The sequence below is a fragment of the Seriola dumerili genome, unplaced genomic scaffold (genome assembly GCF_002260705.1).
Source record: "Seriola dumerili isolate Sdu_G_001 unplaced genomic scaffold, Sdu_1.0 BDQW01000621.1, whole genome shotgun sequence".
In the NCBI taxonomy this organism is placed as follows: domain Eukaryota; kingdom Metazoa; phylum Chordata; class Actinopteri; order Carangiformes; family Carangidae; genus Seriola; species Seriola dumerili.
The window spans coordinates 1,176,780-1,199,709 of NW_019174876.1; the positions used below are offsets into that span (position 1 = coordinate 1,176,780).

General features: G+C 40.1%; 1 protein-coding gene across 1 annotated transcript in view; it reads right to left on the minus strand.

Annotated features, from left to right (window-relative positions):
* The window catches only part of LOC111236335 (alpha-1,6-mannosylglycoprotein 6-beta-N-acetylglucosaminyltransferase B-like), a 111,913-nt gene that overhangs the window by 43,391 nt on the left and 45,592 nt on the right, over positions 1 to 22,930 (minus strand). The window contains exons 4-8 of the mRNA XM_022765034.1: positions 21,324 to 21,433; positions 17,932 to 18,008; positions 17,484 to 17,663; positions 14,311 to 14,475; positions 6,157 to 6,326 (exon numbers count right to left, since the gene is read on the minus strand). Of these exons, the coding sequence (XP_022620755.1) occupies positions 6,157 to 6,326; positions 14,311 to 14,475; positions 17,484 to 17,663; positions 17,932 to 18,008; positions 21,324 to 21,433 (702 nt within the window). The remainder of the gene's footprint in view (positions 1 to 6,156; positions 6,327 to 14,310; positions 14,476 to 17,483; positions 17,664 to 17,931; positions 18,009 to 21,323; positions 21,434 to 22,930) is intronic.

Below are 22,930 nucleotides of genomic sequence, written 5' to 3' on the forward strand. Positions count from 1 at the left end.
TCCAATATGCATATGCACAAGCGAGGTCTGAAATGATGGTAAAAAATAAATGTCTTTTTTTTTTTCTTTCTTTGCTGTTATACAAAACATACAGCACTATTCTACACTGTAAATATGCATCTTTTGGTGTGTGCTACATCTGATCATGAGAAGCCAACAATGCACTGATAGGAGAAGATATGCTATAAGGGACAGCAAAATACCAAACAAAACAAAAGACTAGGTCAAAACCTATAATCTGGCCAGCCTGCGTACGGTCAATGCATGAAATTAAGGACATAGTTGAAAACTGTTGTGGAACCTCTGCCTTGTTTTCTTCCGCTCCTGTTTGCCATGTTAAAGTTACTGTCTTATGAGTTAATAAAAACTCAACACTTCCTGTAATAATTTATTGCTGTTCTGCAATAAGCATATTGTCTCATTTTCAGTTGCTGTTTTTTCTGTTGTTTACATGCTACTCATATCTGCTAGATTCTTAAGCAGTTGCCGATAGCTTCTCTCTCTCTCCCTCCCACTCTCTCTTGCTCAGTGTGTCTTAGGTTCAGTTATTCCTCTGCCTCATTTAGTAATAATGATACATGTAATGAAAGTTGCTTATTTGCTGTAATGGAGGCGAGACTCAGTGAAGCAGCCGGGAAACCGGGATAGCTGGGTGACTTCCTGTAACAAGAGGCATAGCCCAAGTACATGGTTAGCACCCATGCACAGTCCAGCCATATACTTGGTTTACTAGTCTTGTTTTAATAAAGGTCTCTAAATCCAGTGACAAATGTGGTTTGCTGGCAACACTGCAGGCTGTACACACCCCCTAAAAGAGCAATAGCTAATGGGAAAACTCCAACTCAGGAAATATGATCAGTCAGTCAGTCAATCAATCAGTCAGTCTAGGGCTGTTGCAGTCCAGCAGAAAAGCAGATCCATATTTCTGTACAGACACTAACAGAATAAAAAAAAAAAAACCCAAAAAAACCTTGCATGTCTGGGAGGAAGGTTTGAATGAATGTGAATCCCTGCTGTAGGCCTTTTATTTGTCCAGAGGCACTATCCTATTATGAGCACGTCTCAGGGACAAAAGAGATTTGATGCTTTTAGATTCCCTACTTCTACTCTCTCCGTCACTGTACTGGAGGTGTTGATTGACTGTTACTCTGTGTCTCTCCACCTCCAACCCCAGCTAGCCCAGAGTTTGATCTCCATGGCAACTGAGACATTACCTGCAGTTGGGATGAGATTGCAAAACTTGACACCTCAGATTTGAGGAAGAGAGGGAAAAGGAGAGGATAAGAAGGGGCAGGGTGAGTCATGGACAGTGTGAGAAGAGAGAGCTTTTAAAAAACAAGAGAAGTGACTTGATAGTTGAGAAGTTTTTAAGCTTTTTTTGTGTTTAACTTTTTTGCCTTTATTGATAGCTAATAGTAGAAAATATTGTTTTTGTTTGGGCTTTAAATTGGTAATTACTGTTGGCCATTAACCATGTGATGAACACAGAAACTCTAAGTCACTCTATGTCACGGAAAATCCAATTTACCCACATGCTTTCAAATTTATTGCCTAAAATATGTTCCAGAAAGAATCCAATAAAATCTGTTCAAACTAACACTTGAACAGTTTCTGCAGCATCTGTGAAATTCAATCCAGTTTCTGATTTGTCTTTTTGATCTTGCTTTTCTCACATCACCTTTGTCAAATGTCCCATAATGCAACTTTCATTGCCTTTGGGTTACTCAGCATGTCAAAACACCTACCTATAGTTTTCTATGTAAGGTACAACACATAATGCTCCAGAAGAGCAGTCATTTTATCACAATCGTTTCCTGGATCTTCACATCCAGGCTACTTTACTGTATAATGACTAATTATCCTGTCCACATGGCATCCAGTGTGCTACGCTGCAAAAGGCCATTACTTTTCATCCTGTGCCAAATTCTTTCATCTTTCAGTTTAAGAGAACTTTCTTTGTATCTTTTATATCTCTTTAGAGTAGTGACAGGATCTGACACAAAGGTGCAGTCCATCCACCTTCACAATGACTGCTGCAGCTCTCAGTGATGTGGACCCACCAGTCTACAACGCAGAGCCCTGTCTTTTCTCCCTCTCACACTAATGCATCTCAGGTGCCTTTCAAATCTAATTGGCACCAAATTCAGCTTGTCAAGCTGCTCAGTTAGCCCGCATTGTGAGGAGTGCACACTCAGCAGAGACGGAGAGATGCAAAAATCCGAATTGAATTAACTCATGTTTGTGTGCTGTTGTGTATGGGTGAGAAAATGGTACAAGTGAAATTTCTGCTTTGTGCATAAATGAAGGAGAGTCCAAAATTCCAAACAAAGAGATGGCATTCATCAGTGATCCTTCAAAAGAATCTATTGCAGAGAACCATTATTTGCATATTTGAATAACAAGACTCCTGCCGTGGGTCCACTGATGCAAACTCAGCACTTTGCTTTACACTCTTTTCTCCCCTATAGGCTTCGCTATACAAATTTCCTCATGTGTCCATCCACCAACAGCAGAGTGAGATATTTCTCTACTTTGTCACAGAAAAAAGGAGATTATAAGTGTATGATTCCCAGTGTCATTATGTCCTGCTGGCCACAAGACAGCATTATCACATTAATATAGAAAGAGTGCAAAAAACAGAAATCTATAACACTTTTCATCACCAACTTGAGAATGCAGTTTAGTTTAGTTTTTATATATATACTGTATGAATATATTGCTTCCCATGTTCTATTAATAGCAGTTGTTTTTGTCCACATGCTCTGGCTTATTTTCACTCTCAGCCATTGTCTATGGACCAAAAATACCTTATTGAGTCTTATGTGCTCTGTTCATGTATCTCTGGTGAATAATGTCCAGCCACCTGACCGCAGTACTGACTGGAAACTACAAACTAGGATGTATGTTATATACAGTAACACGACTCCAGCCCTAATCAGCCCCCCTGTGGCCAATTAGCTACCCTCAGCTTCCTCCTCAGCCAATCACAACTCTCAGCCATGACCATGAGATCACTGTATCACACAAAGACACACACACACACACACACACACACACACACACACACACACACACACACACACACACACACACACACACACCGTGGAGTTGAGGAATTGTGGAGGTGGATAGACCCTAGGCACTTTTTGTTCAGTTTTGTTCTAACGTCAGTGTTGCCCAAAGCAAAGTGAAGCTTTCTCCAAATCGGTGTTTGGACTCAACTTCCACTAAGCATCTTCTTTGGGGCAATTGTTGTCTGTCTGTCTGGTTTTCCATTCGTCTTGGTTGACCTGCCTGTCCAGATTTTCAGATCATTTGTCTGTATTTTTTTATCTGTGTGTCTGACATCTTCTTGTGCCCACCTGTCCACCATGTTGAAAATGTCTAACCCCCTGTGTTTGTCTTCTTGAACATTCTTGTTGATAGGAGGGAAGTGCGGTATGTCTACAGAAATGAACACTGCTGGGAACATGTGAAAGAGATGAGGTGCAGGGAGAAAGTATTTGAACAAATACACTAATAAAACATAAATCAAATAGTCGAGCAAGAAATCTGAAAAATCACACTTACAGTAAAACTGTGTAAAACTGTACTTGCACTGCAAGCACCTTTACTTCCATCAAAGGGGGACAATGCTTTCACTTGATACCACAATAAATCAGCAATTACGAAATCAACACAAGACATCTCTCTGGAAATACTGTATGACATGACATTTTTTACAAATCTTTGTTGATTTGCATCTGAAGGATATGTTGTGTGAAATGCTGTTGACTGTGAGACATTCAAGATGTTTTGTAAGGTGCAAGGTAGTCACTACAGCTCACCATGTTCCTGTCTGTTTACTGACAAATGGTGATGATTGTATTTGCATTACATGGTGTGAAGTGTACACAAAGCCAATATGTGAGAGTCCTTTAGTAAGACTCAGAAAAAAACAAAAAATAATGTTTTTATCCGAAGTGTATTTCAACACTTGTTTTTTTCAAATCATAGATCACTGTGTAGTTGTGTGCAGCTTAGTAGCGAGGCTGGAAAAATGACAGCACTAAAAACGAAAAATCCTCCTTCAAATGGCATGTTTTTGCCCAACGATTTCGTCATTGAGCACACACGATTTTTAATTTACAGTTAAACTCTGTGATAGCCAAACTGCATTATCACCTTTGTTCAACCTTAAATCTCATGTTTTTTTGTCTTACTGAAGGTGGGGACCAAAGGAAATGAAAGGTGTGAGAATTTAAATGTGACACATAAGCAAAAAATGACTTGACACACTGCAGAAAACCTTTTTCTGTTCCACTTTCCTGCAGCAAATAGTGAGGAAAGATTGACATCAGGAGGCAAAGTTGATGTGCTATTTCCCATTTCCCAGTGTTTTTGAAAAGGACTGAGTAAGGATCTAAATGCAGTCTGGAGAAAGATTAGACTGCTTCCCCAAGTAATCCAAAGCTAAAAGCTATTTTTCCTTCCAAAGCCATTCCATGTGGGCGAGGTGGACAAAATAATTCTTCATGCTGGTGCGTTAGATTATGCTGCACAGTTGCCGAAAACATCACAGCCCGGGTTGTGAGAAAGACCAATTTCAAAATGCGGGTCCCAAGATACTACAGTGACACGCACGCAGTAAAAACAATCCTGCCATCCATTTCGAATCTGACAACAGAACTGTGCCTTGTGCATGTCGCTGCCATCTCTAAAGTCATTTTTTAAGTATACAATTCCTCTAGATTTTCCCACTCTCTCCTGCTCCCTGCAGAGGTGTTATATGTCTACAAAATGACTGCCAAAGGCTGGGTGGCAGTACAATACTTCTTCTATGATTTGTGAGAGTTGTCGCAGGCAATGCTCAGTGTAAAATGCAGAGTACAGCAGGGTCTCTGTAGACATCATTATATTGATCTATACGCCATACCTGTGTCATTGCAGTGATCAGTGATGGCAGAAAGACAAAGACTATTGCCCCAATCAAGGCTGAACAAAGACATCGCCTATCTACAGTATGAATCAGCTGTCTCCTTACACTCATACCTATTCATAATTCTGCTGTTCAACATTTGCCATCCATCTTCACTCTGACAGCCTCTGTGATTTATTCAGTCTCGGCCATGAAGCAGATATTGCATAGGCTGGACAGAACAAGCCTGAGGGATCTTTCCCAACAGGATAGATTTACATCCATCCACACGTCTGCGTGTGTGTGTGTGTGTGTGTGTGTGTGTTGTGTGTGCGCACACGTGTTGGCTCTACAGCTGTATCCGTCAGCAGAAACATGTAAGTGTGCTGACGCAGGGGATAAAAAAGACACACCAACGCAGTCACACTGACGGTAACTTGTGGAGTGCATCAATACGGGGTCAATACAGCGAAAAATATATCAACAGGACCTTAGAGCCTTCATGCCTAATCTTTGGGTTAAGTGGGAATGGGATGTAATTAGAGCACAATGCTCTCATACATAGTTTGAATAGAATATGTGGGAGGACAAGAGCAGAGTGATAATGGAGGGGAATGTAAAAGGTCACTGGTTTGTTGTCAGAGCTGTCATCTGGGGCTTTTCTGTCACAGACATTTTGTCTCCCTCCTAATAAACACGTTAAATACTAGGTGACATTACTGAAAGTAATTTTACAGTAAATCAAACATGTAGATGTTAAACAGGGACCAGACTTTGAATCAAGTAATCAAACTGTTTACTTATAGCCTTGACCCTGCCAATCAATACTCTTTCTCTTCTCAAAGCAAACATGTCTCCTTATCTGAATAATCCCTATATTGATGTAATGTAATTGGTTTACTGAAGAAATGTCACTGACTGGCTCCTCTTATTAACATCTCAAACTGAGGTTTATTCTGGTTTTCGGCAGTAACTACTTGATCAGCAACAATTTTTATACTGCTGTTACTTTCACATTATTGGCAGGCTTGGTGTTTGAAGCCTTAACAGTAAAACAAGTTACATTCACATTGTCTTCTTTTCTGCAGAGAAACAAACCTGCTTCACTGCAAGGAGTTATCTTGACATCAGTGACCAGGGGGTTGATTTGATGAATAATCAAAGACAGCATGTCTATTATTACTTGCTTAAAACCAATCACAACAAACAAGCCAAACACTCCAGCATTTGTTTGAGTCATTTAGCACATAGTCACTCACCCCTGCAGCTCCTTCACAGACATGGAGATCTTCAGGTTATGTCCAAGAACATGGAGAGCTGTGAGGATGTCAGCCCACTGGACCATCTCTCCCAAAGGACCCCCCTTCAACACCTTGGGACTGAAAACATCTCCAGACTCCTCTGTTAGGAAGCCTACATGGATGAGGATCTGAAGAAAGACAGGGACATATTATGGCAGAGTTGAAATAAAAGTCTGTGGAGAAGCGCCACATGAGAACTTTATGGATTATCATTTTTGAAAGCTGAATACTCTACCAGTGCAGAAGCATTCTGGTTTATCAAAAATAATTCTTATAGTGTTAGCCATCATCTCTGGTGGTTATAAAAACATTTCTCTCTCTAAAATAATCACTGAGATCTGGGAACATGGTGAGATCACAACAGTAAAGACCAATGTGGAAAACTATGGTCCAATAATTTAGCCAGATTAGCTAAACCACTGGCTGTAGAAGAAAAACCAAATGTACCTGAAATGTCAGTAATAATCCCTCATTGCACAGGACAGCTGTGTGTGCATACAACTGAGGCATGTATCTTAAGTAACACTTTAATCAAAGACCTATAAACTGTGACGGATGTTTACATCTGATGGCTTTGTAACACTTTTACTTTTACCTTACCAAACCTTTGCTTAAAAATCATGCGATTGTCTAATTGCTTGTGTTTGCTGCTATGTTGCAGGATTCATAAATCTCACCAATTAACTTGTCGAGTATAATGTTATTACTACCTGCACTTCTGAAGCAATAAACCAGAATTGTCCTTTAATTTGGAGGAGTTTAACAGTTATGAAAAAAAGTATGAATAAGTTCTTCTTCCTTTAATAAACAATTCACTGACATTAACAAAATGACAATACATATCACAATACAATTTACTAATTATAATATGATGCTGTGTTGCTGAGTTGTTAGTTATCTTAAATTGACGTTTTAAAGTGGCAGTTGTGAACTCGTACAGTCCAGTAGTCTAGATGTACAAATCCTGATACCTGGAAACCCAAAGCAGGAATAACTCCATTTAAAAAGTGTGTTTCCCTGTTACTGTGGACAATAAGCCTGAAAACATCCACATCTTCCTCAGCATGGACCAAAATGTGCATCTATTAAATTTAAACACTTTACGGGCAACATGTCTTGATGAAACTCATAATGTATATATATTATAAAGTATATTTAATTTAATCTGATTTATATTATATTATTTAGATACAGTATGTGTGCGTTCTGAGAAAAGTTAAGCTCCTTGAAAGTTAAGCCTCTGCAGTTCATACTGTTTTAATGAGTTTGAGGATTAAAATCATTGGAATTTCAGACTCTTCCAAAAGGAAATTATGGAAACTGAAAAGTAATTCTTTGAAATCCTAAATGAATTATCCCCTCATGCACCGATGGAATAGCATGCATGTGTAGAAATCCATCATTATGGACTTTACTGTACAACTCATCTCATATGCACAGAATGTCTACACAGATAACAGCTGTAACTAATTCCTAGGCACCCATCGGGAAAATCCCTTTTGTTTTAAAACATCCTATAACACATGTGAAGGAATTATCACAGTTTATATGTTGCACTATTATACAACCTTGTTTTTACAGGCTACAGTCTCGTCACGCATGTGCACCTAGCAAGTGCATGATTAGTGCAACCCACCGAGAAATGAGCAACACGTTGCTTTGCACAGTGGATTAGACACAGCCATGTCCAAATGTTGCTCTGTGGAGTAATCCTGATTAGCTAACGCAGCATGAACACCTCCCGCTGCTTTTGCTGGCAAATGGAGCCCACAACTTTTCACCATGGACCATACATAATGAGCTTAGGGTCAACTGTGCGGAGTTGGCCAGAAAGTTTTGATGGCGATTGCTTGCCATGTCTCCCTGATGAAAAGCTCCCGAGAGCTTTTCACAAGTGTGCTGCAATGTGCTCTCTTATTACCCCTCTCCTCTCCAGCCACCTCGTTCTAGTGTTGAAGTGAACTGCAGGAGCCAACACAGACACGTGCACACAGAACAAACATACACCGCTCCTACATATCACATACTTCATTATCCTGGAATCCAGTCTGAATGAAAGAAATGGAGAGAAAACAGCAGTAACCCAGTAGTCAATATAGTGAAATTTATATACACAGTTTTGAGGGGTTGTGTGTTGCAGCCGCATACATGCAGTACAAATGCTTAACTCATTCCACTCTTGCCCCATAGTAAACGTTTACAAAATGTGTTTAAAACATTGGACAATGGTGTGTACGCAGCAGAGTCAAGCTCCAGTGAGAATCCAGCTGGCGTGAAAAATCCCCTGATTTAATAAGCCTGCTCTATTAACTTCTGCTTCATAAAAAAAGATAAGTGAAATTTAATTACAGTTTGGGTGGCAGATGGCAAGAGTGAGAATTCATGGCACCAACACTATTCACTCTCTTGACTTGGTAGTGGTGGTAGTGGCGGTGGTGGTGAGGGTGTATCACACAAATACTGGCAACGACGCAGAAATGGAGACAGAAGGAGCTGAATTTCACATACTGGCAGCAGGAACACTGCTAAATAAATATGAGAAATATCACGCAGCTGAAAAACTGCAGATTGGACTCTATAAAACTGGCATCCACACACTAATGCAAAGTTAATAGGGAGAGAGGTAAGAGTGCTTTGCAAAACCTGGCAACTTGCACCCGCGATCTAAACTGCTGAGGAGGGATTTCACTTCCTCTCTAATAGGCAGTATTTATCTTCATTTGCTAATGTTAATTCTGCCATATGGGAACAAAATTAGAGAGGAGCTCAATGAAACATATCAGAACAACGCTGGAGAGGTAACCTTTATATCACAGAGTAGGAATCAATAGCTTGAGCGGAGATGAGAGAGAGCCCAGTGTGGGTGGCTCGCACTGTGTTTTTCCGTGCATATCACCGCTACACACTCTCATCGCCAACACAATCTTGCATATTTGCTCATGCACTAGCTTGAAAATGAAAGGGTGGAAAAGCTACACAATGGGAAGTGAACAACAGAGGGACTAACTCTGAAGATAAAGCTGTACTTCCTCATAAACTCCTGTATCATGGCCAGCAGCCTCCCTCGAGAAACTGATCACAGAGAGAGCTCTTTATGTAGTGGACTTATGCTACTCCCAGATGGTGTGTGTGTGTGTCTGTCTGTGCGTGTCCTGATGGATTTGGGATTTTTGTTTGTTTTTGTTTGTTTGCATGTTTTTTTTTTTTTTTTCCACACTGACATACATCAATGAACTCAGAATCAGAACCCTGTGTGTGTGATTGTGGATGTTTGCGTGTGTTCAGTGTGGATGCCTGCACACTCGCCGTGAGCTCAAGGGATTCTCACCAGGATCTAAAGCAGCTCTCTACTGTTAATTTCCTGTGGGGATCGAACACAAAGACCTGGCAAACCCACTGAGACAGACAGAAAGGTAAGATAATGTAGGCGCTCACGCTCAAATGTCTCGCTTGCCTTTACACGCGCCATCCTTTTCACGAAACTTTAATGCCACAAATCAAGGTCTTTTCACAACATCTTCCCTATTCTGAATGTTGTTACGTGATTCTATAACTGGGATAAGCTGAGTAAAAGGAAAGCTTTTGTCTTTCATGCACTGTGAATGTTTTCTGTAATATGATTGTGTGTCTTAAGTAAAAATCCTTGGAAAGTCCTTGGTGCATACATACGAGAGCAGGGGAGTAGAAGTGGCTCTCAAGGATGTGGTACCACTCCATTGCTCTGCTCCGCTCCACTCATCACTAACAGGCTAACGGCAGAAGAATGCTAATGCTTGTCTCAGCATCTGTAAGGACAAGACTTTGCATGAATGCATGTGTGTTTGAGTGTGTGTGTGTGTGTGTGTGTGACCCAGTCTGCTCATGCACTGTGGCCCTCATGAAGGTCGCAGCTGTCCGATGGAAGTCCACGGGTGGCACTACAAGCTGGAACTGCCAGCCATCACTACTCTACCCTTAATTTCACCTTCTCTCTCATGCAACTCTACAGACTACTTTCCCTTCTTTATTTCTCCTCACGTCTTTCCTCCTTCCCTTGTTGTCATATTCCTCCAACCTGCTTCCTCCCCCTCCTCTTTCCTTCTCTCTTTTACTTCTTCTCCCCCTCCTCCGCACCACTTCCACCTCCTCACTCCTCACTTTACCTTCCATATCCCATTAGTCTCCTCCGCTTTCTGCACTTCATCAGTCAGAGGTCAATTAACTCTCAAGAGGGCAGATACAGGGAGAAGGGAAATTAACAGTTTGGCATATGCTGACAAACACTCTAAATGTGCATGCTCAGTGCACACCAGGCAGACAGATGCGAACAAAGTCACTCACTGAGACGCTTAAACCAACACTAGAGACGCAGTGAATGCACTGTCAGAGGTTAACAGGATAAGGTCAGTGTCTTTGAGTCTGTACTATTGTCTCTTAAAAACCTTTCCATTATGCCACGACTTATCTGAATATGTCTCCTTTGATATGCAGAAAAAAAAAAGAATAGCAATTTGTTGTTTTATATTATATTTATACACAAAATGTTCCATGGATGAATGGACTGACCCGTGCTTTTGATTAAGTCTGATAACAACACCGGGAACAAAAACAGAGTTCTCTCAAATGTATAACGTCTTTGAAAGTGAAGTGCAGCAAAAGGTTGATTGTATTCTTTCTGAACTTCACAAGCACTGAGGAAATGGGCAGATTAGTCACAAAATAAAATAAATTTGCAAGAATATTTAACATCTTTTTCATCACACATCATGGCACAAAATCTCTCAAATATATTTGACTGTAGAAATTCTCTTCTGCTCTGACTCTCAAATTCATCCTGACATGAACCCTGTCTGTGACAGGTGTCGACAAGCTCCTATGACTGGTCCAATATTTCTGAAACTTCATCAAGGGTACTTCTGGTACCCTTTGATCCACCTGCATCAACAGTAGTTTTAATAGCAGATACAATGGTCATGTCAGAAGTCATCCTCTCTTCCATCCCATGAGGCTTAGATCAGAGATCTTCATTTTAGTAAATTGGAGAAGATTAGACACACACTGTGTGAGTCTACAGCTTCATTTTTCAAAACATGGCAACCCCCCTTTGAGAGACATTGCAGTTCTAGAGTATGTCTCAGTGAAGCTGACTTCCCTTTCTATTTTTATTAATGGTATTACTATTTTCTTTCTTAATCTCACTCTTTCGATTGTCAAATATTAATTTGTAGCACAAATAGTAGTTGCTTTACTATGAATACTATGTTTTGTATTTGTTAGGGTTTTGCATTTATACATACAGACACAGCACATTTTCACTCAGCCATTCCATGCACTACTGACTTTACAGATTCCTCCAATCTAGTTTTTTGTGTTTGTTTTAATAAATTTGTCATAAATAAATATAAATTATAAATAAATTACTTATTTACTCGTGTGTCTCCTGTTTTTGTTGCAGTCTAAGAGATGGGCTGTAAAAATGGGGGCTTATCTATTTTTGTTTTGTTTTTTGGCTTTTGTAGAGTTCCTGGTTATTTGAAGTAGCACATTTTTCCATTATGTATTTCTTTTTCTTTTTTTTCCCCTCATGGTATTTGTAGGTTGAGTTGGATTTGTGAATTAAGTGTGTGTAACTTGTCTCTGGTGTGCCAGTACCTAATGTCCAGCATAGTGCATAAAGCACTACAGGGAGACACTTTTGGACAAGTATGATCTGTTTAAGTAAGTATAAGTTGTCAATGTTGTGGCTTTGGTGTTTTGACGCTGTATTTTATGGCTTGTGTGTTGAGGAGTGTAGAAGGTATTCTGGTGGTTTTTTGGCAAAGGTAAGAACAGGCTGTCCATTTCACAATTAACTTTGTTTATTTGGAGCTCACTCTGTGGTTAGGCTGTAGAGCGGGTTCCCTTTGGAATTTGTTTTGGGGGAATTTATTTTAAATAATGTGAGAAACTACTTTTTACGATGGGACTAACACCAATAAAAAAATAGTTTTAAAGAAAAAAAAAGAATTACATTTCTTAAGTTTCAACTGTCACTCTCTCACACACACACACACACACACACACACACACACACACACACACACACACACACACCTCCCAGTTTGTCCTTGAGTCTGCTGCTGACTGTTAAAAAGAATCATTTTGCTTTTTCTCTCATTTTCCTCTCCCTCTCGATCCTTTATCCCTCCATACTTGCCTCTCTGCTCCACTAATTTATTCATTTTCTGAGTAAACATCTACTCCGCTTACAATCAAAGAGAGGGCTAAACAAGGAAACAGAGCTGAATCAACAGAGCCCCATTGGAATTGTAAAGACTGCACACTCATGCAGAATGCTAAAGCTGCTATTGGAAGTGGGGATTTTCTCAAAGGCAAAGGTTAGGCGAGTACAAGGCCATAGTCAATTCACATCAGACGTTTTTTTTTCTAGGTCAGACTTAATTAAAATCAAACAGTGTTCCCCTTCTCAACGTTGAAGTGACTGCCTATTTTAAAGTTTAAATTAATCTTCCTGTGAGGGAGAAAGGTAACAGTTAAATGTTAAATTTGACTGGAACATCCTGTGATTTCATTTTCAAATAATATGTATGAGATTCTGCCCTTGGGTTTTATTGCAGTGATATCCAATTAGCAGTCAAGCACAAACACACACATATACACACACAGACCCAAACAGACAGACAAATGCACACATTTTTTACTTCCGTTTCTAATTATTGTGATAAACAGCTTTTGACAGCCAAGGCTAACTCTTACAAACACCAGGACATCTGCTCTTGAGATAGCAGCAGTACGTTGTAAGGCATATAGGCTGTTCAAGCAGCCACAGAACCATGATAGAGGATAACAAATCCCCTCAGTGCACTATAAGAAAGGAGAACATCAATCACGGTAACGGAGGACTATTTTCCACCCTTGTTAACTTATTTTAGAGAGAGATGGGGGCAGAGAGAAACATTTTGGAGAGGAGGCAGAATGTGTGCTCAATCTGCCCGCTCATATTAACTCATTCATTTATCATTATTTTCTTTAGTAAAAGATGATAAGTCTTGTCGGAGCAGAAAAAGAAATGTAATAGGTAGGGAGGCTTGGGGAACCTTAAATGTGGTGTTAAGGTTACATGCTGCAAAGAGTTTCTAAGACTCCTGACGTTTTTAATCACATAGTGCTTTCGTTGACATTTGGAAAAGTAAGCCTTTAAATTACACCCTTAGGTTTTTTTTTTTTTTTACCAATTTTTAATGAAGTTGCCAATGTCCACAGGCATTTCAGCCCTCCAGTCTTTGTTGCTTGCTCATCTCAGCTGTGCCTCACGACTCCCCTCTTTCCCTCCATCAATTCTTTCCTAATCCATATTCTACAGTATCCTTCCCCACTATCATCCATCGCCCTCTTTCTTTCTCATCTTACTCTTCTCCCTCTGGCACTGGCACATGGTTGGCATCTTGTCGTAATACCAATCATACATCATCATTCCTCATGCCCCCTCTCTCCCTTTTCATTTATTCTTTCTTTCTTTCTTCTACAAGCAGGAAATACCCAAGCACACACCACACAGCTTTAATGCCAACCGAAATGAGGGTTAACTATTTCACAGTATGATCGAAAACTATTTTTGAATTGATATATATAAAGACACACTAGAAGAGTAATGCAGACGGCAGCGATGGATGACAACCTATCATTTCCTCCTCTATCATTTTTCTCCTGGCAGCTATTATCATATATATTCTCAAACGGAGAACATTCAAGAAGAAACTGAAAAAGCTTTTACTGTCTAACTACTTGAGCGAAAACAGTATTTGCCATAATGCTTATGTTTGAAATGAAATGTTTTTAGCTAACCTTGAATCACCCTTCTTACTGTAAGGCATTTATAGATCACTTTGCATCTCTTTTGAGTACATACTTATACTTTCAAGATTGTATTGTCTGATGATGTAAGGTGCACTGTGTGCGTTAATGTTTTTTATGTGGAGAAGTTCAGCTCTGCATCATCTTTTGTTGCACTTTGCATTTATCCATGGCAAAAACAAAAAGAAAAAAAAAGAAGATATTTCGGTGCCTGATCACAGTCAAAAGAATACGCACTTCATTCAGCATCCTCGATCCTCCATCCTCACTTTCTCTTACCTTCTTCTGGTCCCTCCATCGTTGCTCCAGCTTGGCATCCAGGTGGTTGGCGGCCGTTGCCCACTGCTGTGCAAGGCGGCGGATTCGGCGCTTCATGAAGCTGAGGGACTCCTTTCCCGTCCCAACCTGGTCCAGAAGTACAGAGAGGTCTGTGCGGAAAGCAGCCTGAGGTGGGGGGGTGTTGATGGATAGAAAAGTAAAGGAGAGATAGAAAGAGGTTAAGAGTAAGTGTGAGAAAGTGGGAAATTAGACAGAAAGTTTTATATTCTAGCTATAGGTGTTACTCCCATGCCAGCAGCGTGGTTCCAGGGATGGTAAGGTCGATAGAAACTTTGTACAAACATTCATTGTTCCCAGGGGATGAATCCTACTTACTTTGGTGATCCACTGACCTTTTCCCTAACACCACCATGAGGCTGATATTCGTGGTTCAGAGTGAATTGTCTCGACAACTGCTGGAAAAGATTACCATGTAATTTGGTGCCAACATGTTTGGTCTTTGTGAACTCTGCTGATCGTCACGCTATCATCAGGTCAACATTTCAATTAATACTTCATAGTTTATCTAAACTTTTGGTTTTCTCTGCAATGACAAGAAAGCATCACAGAGCTGCTAGCAAGGCTGTAGACTCTGTCTTGTTTGTTTTTTTAATGGCTTACAGTCTAGACTACACTGCAAAGCAACTGAGAGCAAGTAAGAAAAGATGTGAAAGAGCAGTATGTCATCTGCAGATTTAAGGACATCAGCTGATGTAACGTGTACACGTAACTCTTCTTCTTATACGTGATGGTAATTCTGTATTCTCTGTAAATCCAAGAGAACACTTAGAGATTAAACAAACAACAAAGATTAAACAATTTTGCGACATGATGCAATATTTGCCTTGTCAACACTAATATTTTAAGAAGAACTACTTCAAGAAAAATTGTGCCCCAACAGAACCTTGCTCACTTTACTACTTTGTGCTGCTAGCTTTAGTCAAACAAAAGTACGAAAAAATGTTACATCAACATCCTGTGCATTTTCTGTGAAGCCTTTTCTCCTCTAAAAAACAACCTTGACTCAGCTCTATTTGCGTGCAAGAAACAGGGAGACTGTGATCCACAGTGCAGTAATTTGTGTCACAGGGTAAAGATGGAAATATCAGTTTTCATTTATGACATTCCCCCCTTGAAAATTTCACTGCTACCACAATTGAAAGGCATAAGGCATAAAAGGCACTCACTTTAATAACTATTTTAAACACGCATGATTGTCTTGCGTTCCCAAGCAAACACTGTAAAAAACTGACCAAGCCTGTGTGCAGTTATTATTCCATTTGGTGAACATCCAAATCCAAAGAACTTTATTATCACTGCACAGCCCAAGAAGGCACCTTCAGCTGTATTGTGTCACCAATGTGAAGCACAAAGTGTTTAATATTAAAATATACACCTCTTCATTGTCTTGCGATCAAACATAGTCAGTGTTTTTAAAAGTAAGAATGATGAATTTTAGAGTCTTTCAAAAAGGTAAGCAAGGAGAACTAAGGAGGACTGTCAAAACCTGAACTCTCAATGTATCCACGTTGGGACAATAATTACTCTGATAAATGTATAAACAGATACTTAGATAGACTATTAACACATACTGTGAGAGTGTGTGTTAATTTGTGTATAAGGAATTAAAGTTTTGCACTGCTCCATGACCTCAAAGTCAATGTTGAGAAAAATAGAGGGAAGAAGATAATGATGAGGGGGATGAGGCCTGTTTTAATTAGCAGAGAGTGAACAGGGTCAGATGAAGGTTAACTATTATGTAGTGACGGGGGCAAACTGCTCACGCTCCTATTACTGAGCAACATCTTCAGAGCAAAAGTACTGCTATCCTCCCGTTTTTGATTGGTACTGTGGACATGTGATTGACAATTTGAAGACCATTATTAACTGCTCGTCATTTTTAATTTTCTGTCTTTGTTGTTATTACTGGTTGTCTGAAGTAGAAGATACAAAGGCAACAATTAGGGATTAATAATAGAGTGAGAAAAATATTCTTCACTGTATTTTTGTTTAATAAAATATGCAGTTTTTTTCTTTTCTTTTTCTCTCTGACATTCAGATTTCATTTTTCTCAAATACTTATTATAGAAACAAGCAATTAAGATTTAAGGTCAGTATTCACACCGTGTATTTAGTTTCTAGTCTCCAATTAAAAACCTGTAAATTTCTTTCACCTCAAATGCAATGTGAAGAAATCCACATCAAATATGCCTTCCACAAATAATATACAGTGGGGACAGTAGTTTCATTCTGTCTTGGAGGTGTGAAAGCTAAATAAAAAAGGGTGAAATGCAGTAAAGGTTTCTCATAATTATCAGCTGCTTTTGCCTTAATTTCTACCTCTACCACAGTATTCTATGAATTTCAAAAGGAACAGTTGCCCTGTCTCCCCATTAATTTGTACCACTGCTGTATTTCCAATCAGTTCACCTTCGCTGAACTGAGCTCACTGGACTGTAGGTGAAGTTTCTAAAAAAAAAAAAAAAAAAAAAAAAAAAAAAAGAAAAGAAAAGAGGATAATAAGACAATCTAGTTTTCTTGTTTTCAGTGCTGTATGTTTAACCGCTGGCTCTGAATCCTGCCATCAGAGCTGCAGAATTTCCTGAGAATTTCGTCAGTGATTGGCAATGATGTCATCAAAACCAGTTTTAGTGGCATTCTGGTTGTAAACTCAATTCGCTACATGCTAAGATAAACAGAATAAAAAAAATAACAGTCCTGTCCCGCCCAATCCTGCAAGAAGGATTCCTGTCCCATATGGGGACTCGATTGTTAGCAATGCCAATTTTTTACAGTGTTTCCCACAGGTTGAGAATTTACTTCTGGTGGGTGGCACGACGTGTAACTGATGTGCATGCAGAGAATCATGCAGTTTAGAGGGGGAGACTGTAACCCATCTTATTTTCTGTAGCTACAGTTTACAGATATCCCCTAAACGCCTCACGTGCACCTAATCTGCATTTGTGCTGGTACTCATTCACATTACTGGAAGAGGTTCTTTACTTTTTCCATACTTTCTGAACAATACATGCTGCTCAGATAACTGTTTTCATCTCCTCTATCTAACTGGCAGCCTTCACTTACATTGTGTGTTTCTGAATATATCTACATATATCTGTGTGTAGTTTCCTCACCTGTCTCTTGGGGGCCTTTGCCTGCTGTGCGTGTTGTGTGGGGGGGCTGCTGTGGTTCCTCCAGGCCAGTGGTGGACAGAACCACTCCACCTCGCTCAGGTAGATGAGGAAGGAGCAATCTGAACCGTCGACACCGTAGAAAGCATAACACGGGTCCGACGTCCAACGTGCACGCATCCACTGTGCACAAACACGCAGCCACACACACACACAAAAACAAAAAACAACAGGTAAGGAAGGTATATATTCACTATCACCGAGGTTCCCAAACTGTTGGTCATGGACTGGTTCCACGCCACTGAACATTTGCTACCAGGTCATGAGAACATGGTATGATTTGGCAAAAAATAAATGGAATGATAATGATATAGCTTTCAGTATAACGTCATAGTGCAAGAAAGGCTGGGTACCCCGGCTCTGTTTTAATCAAAATGAAATTACCACTCACATCTACTTTCCCAGGACACTCTGGAAAGCGCGGGTCTCTTGGTACTTCACACTGGCTTGACGTCCCATCTCTCACTGCTGAAAAGACACAGTGAGTAAAAATTATACCTTTAGTTATATTCCATTATGTATGTATGTATTTTTTGTAGATTGGAGATCTTCCAGAAGACGCCCTGCCATACACCAGGATCCACTCGGAATTGATCAATCGATATTTGCTTATTGTGAGTGAAATATAAGTTGATTTACCCACCACCACTGTTGCTTCATTAGTCTACAGGCTCACCAGCTTAACTCATTTAAATCAGTTGGCTCTAATGTGAATATTCATTCTCCAGTGAAGTTAACGATTCCTACTGCAATCACCCAGTGTAATATTATCTATCAGCTCATTTAGCAACATATGGTGCATGAAAAACCTCTTTAAAATTCAGGTTTTAATCAATTAACTTTCATAAAATGACCCCAGACATCAACTTGTTTGACCCCCAGACTCATCCCTCAGCACTGCCAGGTTACAGTATCACTCACATTAACAGCTTCTCTCTACTCGCTTGTGGACATTTTATGGCAATATTCACTTTCTCCCTCGACATCATCATTTCTAGCGTATGCCGTATGTGCCGTCAGTGTCCATAAATCCCTGCGCTTCCCCCTTCGCAACATCGCACCATATCTGCTCTACTGCAGTGCACACTATTCACTGGGCCTGACAAAGCAGCACAGCCTGTCTCCCACTACTGCCAAGCTTCCTAGGGTTATGCTAGCAAGTACGTCTACTCACTTAGGCTGCACTCACTGCATTAATTGCTCCACTGACTTAGTTAACTGCCTCTCTGCTGCTGATGTGAGGAAAAGAAGGGAAGAGAGTGACAGAGGAAGTGAGAGAGAGAGAACTGGAATGATATCGTCCGTGAAGCAACCAATGCAGCTTCATTTTCTCATTGTTTTTCTGTCTTTCAAACCCCTCCCTCCTCTCCCTCTTTCTCTCTCTGGACCAACAAATTTGCCTTCTCTCCAGATTCCGTCTGTATCCATTTGCCTAATGAAAAAGAGACATTTCTCCACATAAGTCTTCCCCGGGGGCCTCTCTCCATCGACTGAAACACACACACACACACACACACACACACACACACACACACACACACACACACACACACACACACACACACACACACACACACACACACACACACACACACAAACACTACAAATATGATTACAATAGCAACCACTGCCGCAACAATTGGAAATGTGGTCAACTAACTAGATAAAAACTTGACTCCTGTTCCTGCAAGACAAAACATAAAAGCCTCATTGGTGCTTGAGGGGGAGGAAATTCTAATCACATCCTCTGTCTCTCTGTTTCTCCTGTCGCTCCCTCTCGCACATGCCTGACCATGAGATAAATAAACCGCCACTGAGCCGTATGATAATAAAGTCTGCCGGCAGTGTTTCAATTCATCTGTGATTAGAGAAAGCAGCAGTGTTTTCATTTTGGCGAGTGCTGTCCTCCCTGCAGATGCAGTGGGGAAAAACAAAAGGAGATGTAATGCTCATTTATTCTCATGTAAAGAGTTGGGCAATTACCCTCAAGAGAAAAAGTGAGAGGAGAATAAGGAGGAAAGAATGATTATAATGCTGTGTGTGTGTGTGTGTGTGTGTGTGTGTGTGTGTGTGTGTGTGAACACAACTCCCACAAGCTTTAAATTAGTTAGGTTTTGATTAGAAAAGTGCAAGAGCAAGACAACAGAAAACAGCCCAGTTAGTTGGAAGCATGACCACAATGTCTCGCATGCACAACTGTGCTCGACCGATGACTAGATTACTCATATCTATCTCACTATTACAACTCTTTCCTAGAACTAAAATAAAAATAAAATCAATCCACTGTAAATTCTTCCTGGTTTTGACTTACATCAGCGCTTGGAAAACTGCAGCAAACACACTCCTAAGTACTCTGTTTTTTTTTACAGAGCAGTATTTTACTATTTTGCGCACATGTTTTTGACAGCTCATTTTTACTTATATTTACTGGCACAATCAAGCATTGTTCCAATATTGTTTTTATGGTTCAATGTTTTTGTGTGAAAGGATGTGTAAGTAAAACAGCCACCTGTGTATTTTGGCTGTGTATGTGTCGGAAATGATTTGTGTCACGGGGAAAATCAGCTAGACGTCCTCATTTACACAAGTGTGTCTCTCTCTTGCTGTGCATGTGTACGTCTGCAAATCTGTTTTGTATTCTCTTCCATTCTCTTGTAAATAACAGCAGCAATTGAAGCTTTTCTCCAATGCAAGCTGACAGCTGTGCAGGAGTCCAGCTGTGCCTCAAGTTGAACATTACTAAAGAGCAACATGTAAACTGAGATACTTTTTTTTCAGTTGAAGGGATTTTTCTTTCTTTTACAGTTACCCTTCTCCCTATACCCAGTCTAACTGGAGAATGGTTAGAACCGACTACATCTGCATCAGTAATACATTGCTCACAAAGTACACAGACAGGTGAACTGATGTACAGTGTAACCAGACAGAGTGAGAAAATATTGTCAGATCCTTAACTCCATGAATTCCAGCTTTTACCGTCTGGTGGTTCAGGGCTCCTGAGTGTGAGATAAACTGCTACAAACACTGATTAATACTGTTGGTAGTTAGGCAACTTAACAGCAAAAGGTAACCATTGTCCTAATTGTATTTATTACTGAAGTTGTAGTAAGCATTGTGTATCATCTTTTTTTGTATTGTATCTTTTGCACTTATGCTGACATTAGTTTCTTATACCAGATTTATGTACTTCTTTTAGCACTGCAGGTTGGTGCTGTGTAAGTACTTTGTATTGTTTATTGGTGTAATGTTTGCAATGCTGTATTCTGCCTGTGTCACTCCATATATGCTGTGACCGGTACTAGGTGTCTATGTGTGGCTTTGATTGTTATTACAGTGTATGTTCTTAGTATTTATGGTCAATTTTGTGCCCACAGTGCAAGCCAATTCCTCTTTGGGATAATAAAGTTAATCAATTCATTTCTTATCGTAAGTCGTAAGAGATGAGTGGCTCGGGTCAGATGGTTGTGTGGATGTGTTTGTGGCCTGTATGCTTGTTTATTGTTCTTCTAATTTAATTGTGCTGCTTATTTATTTATATAGCTGTTTGTAATTTGGGCTGATCTACAGTGCAATGAAGCCCAAGATAAGTGTCGATACAGACTTAATATAGTATGTCAGATGAATTGCTGTATGATTAGATTGGCCAAGAGTGAAATACTCATGATATCAGTAACTTCTTTTGTCAGTCTTTATACTTACTATATATCTCTCACATATACGTATTGTATTGTATTGTAAATAAGAGGATTAAGGCATATTGCAGTGATGATAAAGATACTGCACCTCTTCCTTGCACCATGCTGTTTTGCAGTATTTGCTCCACCCTGATGGCCATGTTGGAGACGTTTTGGGCAATAGCTTGGATCCTCTCCACCAGGCCGGCTGGTTGAAACCTGCACACAGATACAAACGCAGAATGAAGAAGAGATAAAGGCATTTGACAGTGACAGTTACCCTCACACTTCTGTTATTCAATGTAAACTCAATTCAAAGCTAAGTGCCAAGGGCAAAGAGCAAACACCTCTGCATTGGAGTAGAGCATGTATCACACCTGCACACCCATGATACTCAAAACTACCAGCAGTTAAAAAAAAAAAAAAAATCTCTCATTACCAATTCCTCCTCTCCCAATAGTATCAGCTCCTGCTTCAGTCCCTTCTCTACTTCACATTCTTCCTCCCTCACTTCAGTAATGGGCCAGTCTCTCTTCACTTATTCCCCTCTTTTACTAGTCTCATTGTTGTTTCTGCCTTTTTTTCTCTAACTCTTTTCTCCTCTCCCCAGCCATTTTTTTCCCTGCTTCCCCTCCCTCCCTTTTTACATCTCAACAGATGTAGAAGTGTTAGTGGAAAATGCAAATTGGTAGACACTTGGTTGGAGCGTGAAATAGAAAAAGACCTGTGCTGCTAATACCACTTCCTTTGTAGGGTGAGAGACTTCCAATTCACATAATAAGATCTGTGGGAAATGTGTGTGTGTGTGTGTGTGCATTCGTTGTGTGTATGTGTTTTAGTTTGCATTTGTTTGTGTGCTCATTGTAGTTTTACATATTTCCAAAGCAACAGACTGCATGGCTGCACATCATGCAAAGGCAAGCCTGCATACCCATACATGGTCATACTGCTGTGCCCATTATGTCCATTTAATTGACTTGATTTCAGTGTACAAATGTGTGTGTGTGTGNGCTCATTGTAGTTTTACATATTTCCAAAGCAACAGACTGCATGGCTGCACATCATGCAAAGGCAAGCCTGCATACCCATACATGGTCATACTGCTGTGCCCATTATGTCCATTTAATTGACTTGATTTCAGTGTACAAATGTGTGTGTGTGTGTGTGTGTGTGTGTGTGTGTCTTCCTGTCTCTCCATATTGTCTAATCAGCAGATGGTATTAACCCTCATTAAAGCCAGAGGCTTAAATGCTGCATAATAACACATCATTGCAGATGATAATCAGAATTATTGATTGTGTATGTGTGTGAGTGTGTGTGTGTGTACACAGGATGGAATGCAATGCTGCTTAACAGCTGCCTGAAAAAGAACTGAAAAAATATCACTGAACTGGGGGAATATGCGAGGAAAGTGTGTTTGTTGCTTTACAAAAAACAAGAAAGCCATCAAAAGTCACAGGCAGTCTCCGCCCTTCATTAATGGCTTTATAAGTGTCACATGTAAGCATCGCTAAGTGTGTCGGCATCCTCTTTAATATGTTCACTACACAGAAGGAAATTTTAATATTGATATTGTGATGGAGAGACGGATTGACTGGGATGACAAGAGTTTAGTCTGAGAGAGGTTTAGTTGAAGGTGGCGTTCCTTCATCCATGTTGACATGTCAGAAAGACAAGCCGAGATCTGTGCAGAAACCGTGGGGTCATCTGAAGGGA